The sequence below is a fragment of the Mustela nigripes genome, chromosome 3 (genome assembly GCF_022355385.1).
Source record: "Mustela nigripes isolate SB6536 chromosome 3, MUSNIG.SB6536, whole genome shotgun sequence".
In the NCBI taxonomy this organism is placed as follows: Eukaryota; Metazoa; Chordata; class Mammalia; order Carnivora; family Mustelidae; genus Mustela; species Mustela nigripes.
The window spans coordinates 66381361-66392832 of NC_081559.1; the positions used below are offsets into that span (position 1 = coordinate 66381361).

The 11472-nt window shown below is 35.8% G+C and overlaps 1 protein-coding gene across 2 annotated transcripts in view; it reads right to left on the reverse strand.

The window, feature by feature from the left end:
- Positions 1 to 11472, reverse strand: part of TLK1 (tousled like kinase 1) — a 143678-nt gene that overhangs the window by 2433 nt on the left and 129773 nt on the right. For both annotated transcript variants that reach the window (XM_059394147.1, XM_059394148.1), the window contains 6 exons: positions 10507 to 10598; positions 10333 to 10422; positions 10012 to 10181; positions 9610 to 9745; positions 6529 to 6640; positions 5483 to 5590 (listed from right to left, as the gene is read on the reverse strand). In XM_059394147.1, coding sequence (XP_059250130.1) covers positions 5483 to 5590; positions 6529 to 6640; positions 9610 to 9745; positions 10012 to 10181; positions 10333 to 10422; positions 10507 to 10598 — 708 coding nt within the window. The remainder of the gene's footprint in view (positions 1 to 5482; positions 5591 to 6528; positions 6641 to 9609; positions 9746 to 10011; positions 10182 to 10332; positions 10423 to 10506; positions 10599 to 11472) is intronic.

Genomic DNA, 11472 nt, shown 5'->3' on the forward strand with positions numbered 1-11472 from the left:
TATGAATAATGCTGCTGTGAGCAATGGCATATAAATATCTGATCCCTGGACTTGCTGGATGACACGGTAATTATTATTATTATTTTTTAAAGATTTTATTTATTTATTTGACAGAGAGAAATCACAAGTAGTCGGAGAGGCAGGCAGAGAGAGAGAGAGAGGGAAGCAGGCTCCCTGATGAGCAGAGAGCCCGATGCGGGACTCGATCCCAGGACCCCGAGATCATGACCTGAGCCGAAGGCAGTGGCTTAACCCACTGAGCCACCCAGGCGCCCGACATGGTAATTATTTTTAAAAACTCAAGTATAACTGACATATAACTTTGTTAGTTTTAGGTGTACAACTTAATTCGATATTTATAGACTGCAAAATGATCAGCACAGTTAATATCTGTACCATTGTTACAAAATTTTTCTTTTGATAAATTTTAAGATTTATTCTCATAGCAACTTTCAAATATATAGTATTACTAATTATAGTCACATACTGTACATTACATTCCTATGACTTATTTTATAACTCAAAGCTTGTCCATTTCACTTATCTCCCAACCTCTACCTCCCACTAGTTTGTTCTTTGTATTCATGAACTTGAGTTTTTTTTTTTAATTTACTTTTTTTTTTTTTTTAAGATTTTATTTATTTATTTGACAGAGAGAAATCACAAATAGGCAGAGAGGCAGGCAGAGAGAGAGAGAGGAGGAAGCAGGCTCCCTGCTGAGCAGAGAGCCCGATGTGGGACTCGATCCCAGGACCCTGAGATCATGACCTGAGCCAAAGGCAGCAGCCTAACCACTGAGCCACCCAGGCGCCCGAGTTTTTTTTTTTTAATAAGATTCTACATATAAGTGAGATCATATGGTATTGATCTTTCTCTGACTAATCTCACTTAGCAACTGGCAATACAGCCTTCTTTCTCATAGCTGAGTAACATTCCATTGTGCATACACACATCTTGAGCCATTCATTTTCTGATGGACACTTAGCTGCTTCCACGTCTTGGTTATTGTAAATACTGCTGCAATGAACAGGATGGTACAGGTGTGTTTTCCAATTAGTGTTTTCCTTTTCTTGGATAAATACATAGAAGCAGAATTGCTGGAACATATGGTAGTTATATTTTTAATTTTTTGAGGAACCACCACATTTTCCACAGTAGCCATACCAATTTACACTCTCACCAGCAGTGCACAAGGGTTCACTCTTCTCCACACCTTGCTAACACTTATTTATCTTTTTATTATTATTTTCTTAAATAGCCATTCTAACAGGTATAAAGTGATATCTCACTGTCGTGTTTTGCTTTTTTTTTTTAAAAGCAGGCTCCTCATCGAACATGAGGCTTAAACTCACAACCCTGAGATTTAGAGTTGTGTGTTCTACCAACTGGGCCAGCCAGATGTCCCCCCTCACTATGGTTCTGATTTGCATTTCCCTAATTAATGATGATGAGCACCTTTTCATATACTTGTGCTATCTAATGCCTTTGTTGAATTATGTATTCAGATACTCTGCTCATTTTTACATCAGATTATTTTCCTTTTTTTTTTTTTTTAAAGTAGGCTCCATGCCCAGTGTGGAGCCAAACCTGAGGCTTGAACTAATGACCCTGAGGATTAAGACCTGAGCTGAGATGAAGAGTCGGATACTTAACCAATTGAGCCACCCAGGGGCCCCCTGATTGTTTTTCTGCTACGGAGTTTATATATTTTAAATATTAACCCTTATCAGCTACGATTTGCAAATATTTTCTTTCATTTGGCAGGTTGCGCTTTCATCTTTTTTGATGGTGTATTTTGTTGTGCAGGTGGTTTTTCATTTGATGCAGTCCCACTTGGTTATTTGTGCTTTTGATGTCAGATCCACAAATCCTCACCAAGACTGATGTCAAGGAGAGTAATGGCCACATCTTCATTCAGGAGTTTATTGGCTTTAGGTCTTAAATTCAAGACTTAAATCTACTTTATTTTTGTGTACAGTCTAAGACAGTGGTCCAGTTTTCCCAACATCATTTATTGAAGAGACTCCTTTTTAAACTCTATAATCTTGGTTTCTTTGGCATAAATCAATCATCTATACATGGGTTTATTCTTGGCTCTCTATTCTGTTCCACTGATTTGTCTGTTTTTATGCCAAGATCATACTGTTTTGATTGCTACAGCTTTGAAATGTAGTTCAAAATCAAGGAATTTGATGCTTCCAGCTCTGTTCTTCTTTTTCAAGACTGCTGTGGCCATTCAGTCTTTTGTGGTTTCATACAAATTTTAGGACTGGAGGATCCATTTTTGTGAAAAATGCCACCAGAATTTTGATAGGGAGTGTATTCAATTTTTAGATTGCTTTGGGTAGTATAGACTTTTTAATATTCTTCTAATCCATGAGCAAGGAATATCTTTCCATTTATTTGCATTGTCTTCAACTCCTTTCACAATGTTGTTTAGTTTTCTGAGAACACATCTTTCACCTCCTTGGTTAAATTTATTCCTAGGTTAAATTTATTCTTTTTGATGCAACTGTAAATAGGACTGTTTCCTTAACCTGACAGTTTATTAGTTTATAGAAAAGCAACAGATTTTTGTGTCCTGAAACTTTACTGAATCGATTGTTTAGTTCTATCAGTTTTGGACACAGTCTTTAGGGGTTTCTATATATATTGTCATTTGCAAACAGTGAGTGACCTTTTTACTTCTTCCTTTCCAACTTGGATGCCTTTTATTTCTGTTGCCTAACTGCTCGGGCAAGCACTTCCAAATATTATGTTGAATAAAGAAAGCTCCATTTCTCTTTATTTAATTCCAGACTTCTAGAAATTTTTTCCTGCTAAGACAACCTTCCATCCTCATTCCATCTTACTGTACGTTTACTTCGGCCAGAGGGTACGGCGCCTTTTTTTTTTTTCCTTTTTAACAAAAAGACTTTCTTTAGATGAAGGGAACACTAAAGTGATATTGCTATTGGGGTTTGTTTCCTAGGTTGATACTGTATAATCAGTATCCCTTTTCCTTCTCAAATTGGTTCTTATATATTGTCCTTCAAATGTTGTATTAAAAAAAATCTAATAGAAGATGGTACACAAATTCTAAGTATACAGCACAAAGCAACTCTAGCTGGCAACCAGAACGAAAACCTCCTAAGTCTACTCATGCCCCACCCCCACCTAGTCTTTGGCTCTGCTCCCAATCTAGCTGGGTCATCTCTGTCCTGACTTCTACTGTAGTTGAGTTTTGGTTGTTCTGAACTTTACTTAAGTGGAATTACAGCTTATGTTCTCTTTTGCCTGGTGTCTTTACTCAATATTATATAATATACATTTAATTATATCGAAGTTTTGCAACATTTTCAAGGGTAAACTGATCATTTCCTTTATTTATGGTAGAAATAACTTTAGCTTGTCTTGAAATTCCTAACTTCCACATAGATTCATCAATTAAAAGCATTACAGGAAAACTACAACTAAGATACCTAACTTTAAAATCAAAGCTTAATCACATTAAAAAGTATTTTGTACCTTCTTTGTTTGAAATTCATTATATGTAATTTTTTTCTCTAAAAACAAACTTAGCTCTTCTTACCCTTATATCTTGGCTAGCTTACTAGTATCTATCAAAAATCCTTCTGAATTCTTAGGTTTTAATCATTTTGAGTGGTCTTTGAAAATTAAGATGGAGGAATAAAAAAAATGAAGAGTGACTGATATGTCAAAGGCAGAATTTGAGAAGATTTTGAAAAGCTGGTGACAGAGAGGTTAGGAAACCTACAAGGAATAAATGTACAGAAGACGCCCACACTACCAGGTCAGTGAAGGTACTTAATAAAGGTGTCTTCTGTTAGGACAAGGTTTGAAAAAAAACAACACAGACAAAACCCTACAAAAAACAATGTGCCCCTCTGCGTCCCAGATCTGGGACTGTGGTGCCTGTGAAGAGCCTCAGGCAAGAACCAGAGATGGCTAATTGGGACTTCTTTTTGGCACTATACACTCATTCCTGGTCCTTTCCGTCAGTTAATTTAGTTTCTGTTCCCACCGATGCTGCAGATAGAAAAGGCAGGCAAAATATAGATGCTAGCATTGTCAAGTTCTTTTTAAGGAGCCATATTTACCTTATGAAAAACATGTGATCTTCTTATTCTGAAGCATAATGAATTATCTTCTAAAAGTCATCCAAATAACTTGCTAAAGCCAATTAAGATGCAACAGACAAAATGAAATACAAGCCCATTTGCAATTCACAAAAAACCAGTACATTTTCAATTCTGAAGGTCACTATGACCTCAATCAGTGGCAATATCTAACTGTGCTTATCTATATTCTAAAAATACAGAAACTATATAATGCCTGTTTATGAATTATCCTTATGGCCTAGACCAGTCATACCTGGAAAAAAATGGGAACTTCATGTGTTTTCTTAGGAATTTCATAGGGTTTAAGAAAGAGACAATTCCAACAGGGATCACGGAGATAACAAAGGAGTGAAAATCCACAAGGATGAAAGTGGAAAGACATTAAGCACCATAAACATTTTGTTATTAATTACAAATGCTATTCCATGTTACTAACAGATGAATTAGAACTACAGGAAGCCATTCATCATTGATTCATAGATTGCTCCCTACAAACAGAAGGGATGAAGAAGTTGGGCTTTCTCGAGAGGTACTGTAGGGCAGAAAAAGGTCAACAGTGAATTCTGGGGTCTAGCAGAAGTGAATACTTGGTGCCACAGCTCTGCTATTTACTAATTCATATGATTCTGGACAACGTAATTCTGCTATGGCTTAGCTGACTTCCTTATAAAATGGAAATAATGAAGATAACTAATCTATACCTCAAAAGGCTGTTAAAAGATAAAGTATCAATGCTTGGCACATATCACTAGATGGCAATTATTACTACTTTATTACTTCTTGTATATTTAAGTATCTCAGTATTAACATAAGCAGATATGTAAAACATAAAGGTCTTGTGATTCTTCCCTAATTTTCAAAGCAAACTGATGTGCTTAAAGAATCAGGGAGTGTATATGGATCTTTAAAAGGTGAAAATTATGAAAACCAAAGACCGAATGGACAGATTCTACTTTGACAGCAATCCCTTAAAGTACAGTTGACCCTTGAACAATGTGGGGGCTTAGGGGGTGCAGCTGAAAATCCAAATATAACTTTTGGCTTCCCAAAAACTTAACTACAAATGGCCTAGTGTTGACTAGAAGACTTACTGATAACATAAACAGTTGAGTAATACAGATTCTGTATGTTATATGTATTATATGCTGTATTTTTTCAATAAAAAGCTAGAGAAAGGAAAATGTTAAGAAAATCATAAGAGAAAAAGTACATTTACAGTACTATACTGTTTGTTAAAAGAGATCTACATTAATAATGGACCTGTGCAGTTCAAACCCATGTGGTTCAAAAGTCAACTGTACTTAAGCACAATTTATGAAATGAAATTTACTTCACAAAACCTATTTACATAAATATAATACCTTTGCTTCACTGCTTACAACTGGTTTTACAGGGAACTGGACTTCTGTGGCTTTCAATATTGTATTTTCTTGAAGAATGTCTTGTTGTGATTGATTGTGACCAAATGGCTTATAAAAAAAAAAAAAAAAAGTTTAGAAATTTCTCCCAAAGTATTTAAGAAGAGTAATTATCAGTGAATACCCAAAATATAAATGATTTGTGTTCTGAAAAATCTTCGTTATTTGGACCTTGGGATGCATTCTCACAGAAACAAAGTTACAACTGATTGAGGCTGAGTTAAACCCATCTAATCGATCCTTAACATAGCTTAAACACGGTGAATAAGCACAGAAAATAATGCTGTTGCGATATATTTAAGACGAAATAAAAACATTGAAAAATCAAAATTTATTTTATGACTGTTTTAAAAGTAAGAAGTAGTGGAAACGTCTGTGAAAATTCCAAAGAATAAAATACTTTTACTATAGTACTGTCCTTCACTGACAGCTCTGGATTTGTTCCTAACTTGCAGTGACTTCGCATAGAAGTCCCTTCACCCTCTCTCCACAGTGATGAAGGGGTTGAAAAGTATCTACAGGAGCTTGCAGCTCTGACTTCAAAATAAAGAGAGGTTTTGGAAGAATTAAGACCAAGTTTGACAGAATTTCCCTCAGTTAGCACAAGGGGACACTATGCCCAGGCCAAACTGAGTACATGTGTGTGGTGAGGTAGGAGTGGGGCAGACAGTGTGAACAAGTAGAAAGAATGGAGTGTTTTGTTGGCTTGAGTATCCCTACCTAACAGGAGAAAATGATGGCACTATTGATAGTTCCTTCTTTCACTTAAAAAAAAGGCGGGGCGTATGTGTAAAGGGGCAAAAAGCAGATCAAGAAAGCTGCTATGACATTAAAATAATCTGTTTGACCCATGGAAATTTTAGCAAGAAACAAAAGCCTGGCTTTCCTTAGAAGGTTCTACACTGACTTCAAGTTAATGAAACTTTACATTTAAGAGGGAAAATTCAACTTAACTCCACAGAGCAGAACGTTGTATACTGTAAACTTACCTTTCTACCATAAAGACACTGAAAGAAAATAACACCAACTGACCACACATCGACCTTGTTGGAAATCTTTGGTGGTTCTTTTCCAACTACAAAACACTCGGGAGGTAAATACCTACAGTTTTTTGGAGAGAAAAGAGGAAAGGATACTATTAACAATCTGTAACTTAAGCCTTCTAAACATACCTGTAGAACACTCAGAATACTCAATACATAAAATCTTATAGAATTTTCATGAATGAAAATCAAAACTCTGTAGTATTTACATCCCTGTATCATTTGACTCGAGTCAAAACATACAACTTTGTGATAAAGTATGCAACACATACCTATTATGTATGTGTATTATATATACTAAATTATTTTTCATTTCTGTAAGTAATATACATATATCAGTAGAAATTATAGTGTTCTACTTTGAGTAAGCAATAATAAATGCTCTCTCAAGCCCCTTCACCTTTGTTCAAACTGTAGGCAATTCTCTTCCTAACACACATATCTGACCAGCTGGCTCTTTTGTTTATTAAGTACATCATCATGCACTGCCAAGGTAAGACCTCACTGCTCTTGGCTGTAACACAGACCCATCCTATTATAGAAGCAACTGGCTAGGCAGACAATTCACTTGGTTCCCCACATTGCTCCCCTGCCCCCACATGCTTCTGACCAACTCTAATGCATTCCCTAACCACTCTTACTCATTTGGTGAGCACCTTTTTATTCTTAAGACCAACTGGACCTCCATAAGCTTCTGTTCCCTCCAGGCTGAGTTTTGCTTCTTCTCCCACATAACCAGCTAATATTATGGTACCTCTATTATGGTATTAAACTAAAAATTACACTGAACTGTGAGCAGCTCAAGGAGTTATTCCCTGTGCAGTTTCTGAACACTAACTAGCAGGATCTGAAATACTCAAAAGTATTCAAAAATACTATTTTCTACTTTTAGGTGCTATTTGTAAGTTCATAATTTTATATAAAGGAAAGTAAAAATAAATTTGTCACACCTTAGCTTTTAAATAAAAAGATCCATCAGGGATGCAAGTATCTCCCAACTCTAAAATTTAGATAAACTAAGAAATCCTGAGAAGTTATACAGCTAAATGGGAATCTAACTCTTTTTCTTTAGTTTTATACTATGCTTAAAATCATTTAAATTTCAGCAAGATATGCACAGATTTCTTAAAAAACAAATCAAACTTCTTGAAATAAACCACCAAAGATGGGGCACCTGAGTGGCTCAATGGGTTAAGCCTCTGCCTTCGGCTCAGATCATGATCTCAGGGTCCTGGGATCGAGCCCCGTGTCCTTGTCAGACTCTCTGCTCAGCAGAGAGCCTGCTTCCCTCTCTCTCTGCCTGCCTCTGCCTGCTTCTGATCTCTTTCAAATAAATAAATAAAATCTAAACACACACACACACACATACAAACACACAAAACCCACTAAAGATGACCAGTAACTCATTTGTAAAGTAAATCCTTTCCTACCCCCCTAAATCAAGTAAAAAGCCAGATTTATGAATAAAAGTATATATTTCGTGTATATTTATGAAACAAAAACAGCTCTTAAACACTATGCTACACTGTCTCTTGAGACAAAAACCTATAAGCAAGGAGAGAATTATAGGAAAGACACCAAAGCTATTGCGAAGAAATGACCACCAGGATTTAGTGAAGAACTGCATTTGAGACCTGAGAGGGAATGAGGGATAAAACTAATTTTCTTCTCAGTGATACTGACAAATAGTTTACATCTACTCCTAAAAGACTGTACAGAACATCCCAACTTACCAAATACAAAGCTAAAAAAGCTACTGTGGCTGTAGGAAACTAACCATTTTTCAAAAACATGTTTCTATGGGAAATACATTCCAGGTTACTACATAGAAATGCTCCAGCCCGAGGAAAATCTCCTTGCCCAGCTCTCCACTAGCAAAGGGAAACAAATAGTGGAAGTCTCTACAGAGGAAGGATGATCTATTATTGAGAACTGTCTAAATCTATTATTTTAGGCTATCTTCCATGGAATCCAGAGTTCTACAAGAGACTTGTTACTAAAAGTCTGAAGACTACTGATTGAGGATACCACCTTTTAGGGGGTTACTAGTTTGAATGATGATTTTCTTCAAATATGGGCTGAAAAAAATCCATGATTATCTTACCCATACTCCTAGAAAATGCTACATGCAGAATTTTAAAGTTAAATGGCTTTAAAAGAACATATGAACATGACTAATCCCTATTTCATGAAAAGTTCATACCGTTCCAGAGCATCTTGTGGAACTGGTTATTATGTGCCTCGGCTGTGTGAAGACTGTTCCAGAAACCTCAATGTCACATTTATGTGTGTAGTCTCCATCTTGTTCAGTAAAGTTAAGTACAGTTATCTCTCCAATTACAATCTTAGTCCTTTTTGCTAAACTAAGTTTGTCTTGAAATTTTATAGTCTATATTCTCCACTTTGGTGAATTTGACAGTAAGTCTGAAAATTCACACTGAAGTGATTTTTGTCAACACCTAGGTATTCTGAAGGGAATGACATTCCTTTAGACTTAGATCTGTGAATCTACAGTTCTATCTAGAGTTTATATGTATGAAGTTATGAAATGGTATTTCTGAGAGCCAAGTCCAAAGACTAAGAATATTCTAAACTTCTTTCCCATGCATGATCAACAAAACCCACATCTCCAAGAAAAACTGTCACCACAGAACCTCTCTATACAGAGGACTTCATGCTTATGGCTACTGCTTATAATAGTCAGGATGTTATCTTCACTTAAGTATTTTTAACCGATGATAAACCTCACTTGTACATACAGAAGAAAATCCATGATTCTCCATGTGAGGAGTTACTGGCTAGTAGATACTGAAGTCACTTGCCAATGCCGAGTTCTTCTCCCTTTACTTTGCTGATATTTATGGTTAAGACCAGAAGAGAAAAGACTTGACAACAGTCATCTCCCTCTTGACTCACACTTCATAATAGAACTCTTACCACAGTAAACTCAAAGATATATGAAAATAAAAATTAAACTCTCATAAAAAGTAATCTAGACAATTTTGCTATTTTAAATTATACATTTACCAGTAAGTGCCTGCCCCTTGAGAAGTTAGATCCATTCCATCTACACCATAGCTATCATCATCCATGATCTTGGACAGACCAAAATCAGTGATTTTGATTTCTCCACATGCTGTGCCATCTACCAGAAGGATGTTTCCTAAGAACAAAATATAAAGGTTTTTTTTTAATGATACACAGATGACATTGGGGGAACAGATACATATTTAACATACATAGTTAAAAATGTAAAATTTAAAATATAATTTTAAAATATGGTGATTCAATGGGCATTTTAAATTCTTCTAGTATTCCACTAACTTTACATAACTAAACCAAAAAGGTTTTCAGATAATTAATAAATATGGCTTTCAAAAACTATAGGCTTTAGAACTTCAAAAAATTCAGACAAATTTTATTAATTACCTGGCTTAAGATCATAATGTATAATAGGGGGTTTGATTTCATTGAGATATCTTAGTGCATTTACAATCTGCATTACAATAGACCTAGCTTCCTTCTCTGACATTAACTTATGTTGCTTCAGATAGAAATCCAAGTCATTGCCTTCACAGTATTCCAACACTGTACAAAACCTACAATGAAGAAGAGAAAAAATTAGACATTAAACATTATCCAATAATTTATTATCACAGTGATGAAATGAAGAGTATATCATCATTACAGAATAAGGAAAGCAAAAACAAACAGATTTTCTCTTAAAAACTAATCCTTATATTCACTTACGTATCTGTATCCAAGGAGAAATAATCATAGAGTTTAACTATCCTAGGGTGATCCAGTTCTTTGTGTATTCTATATTCTCTGCAGGCGTGTCTACGGGAAGAGAGAGTCTATTTACTATCCATGACTATTAAATGTATTTTCATTCAATAAAAACCAGAAAGTATTAATACTTACTTGTGGTAGTTTTCCTTCTTCTCATCCCTCCAGCTTTTATTAAGCTGGTGGATCTTCACAGCAGCATATCTTTGTTCATAAAGGTCAAAAGCCTAAGATTCAAGGCACAGAAGAGTTAGGACCAAAGACCAACTGAACAGCTAAAGAGATTAAAAAAAATTGGTGTAGGGGCGCCTGGGTGGCTCAGTGGGTTAAAGCCTCTGCCTTCGGCTCAGGTCATGATCTCAGGGTCCTGGGATCGAGCCCCGCATAGGGCTCTCTGCTCAGCAGGGAGCCTGCTTCCCTCTCTCTCTCTGCCTGCCTCTCTGTCTACTTGTGATCTCTGTGATAAATAAAATCTTAAAGAAAAAAAAATTGGTCTGCTATGATTATATATAGTTCAACAACATATTTACAGTCAGAAACAAGATACAAATTCCATAATATACATCAGAGAAAACTTTAATGTGAAATTTCACATTCAGGTTTCATAAATGCCAATATATTGAATCACAATAAAACAATAAAGCCGTTATTTGTTTTTTTAATACGGATCTGGCTCCTCTACAGATCCTTTTACATACTGCAAAAGCAGTATGCAGTGAACAAAACAGATGGCTATAGTGTGTTTTTTATGGGTTGGATAAAGCAAACCTTTTCCCTCTACCTTTCCTAATGATCCCTCCCACTTCCTTAAAAATAAACAAGTTTGGGCAAAATAAATAAATAAATAATAAAATAAAAATAAACAAGTTCATAACAATTTCCAACTGTTTAAAAAATTCTAAACTTGGGGCGCCTGGATGGCTCAGTGGGTTAAGCCGCTGCCTTCGGCTCAGGTCATGATCTCAGGGTCCTAGGATCGAGTCCCGCATCCGGCTCTCTGCTCGGCAGGGAGCCTGCTTCCCTCTCTCTCTCTCTCTCTCTGCCTGCCTCTCCATCTACTTGTGATTTCTCTCTGTCAAATAAATAAATAAAATCTTTAAA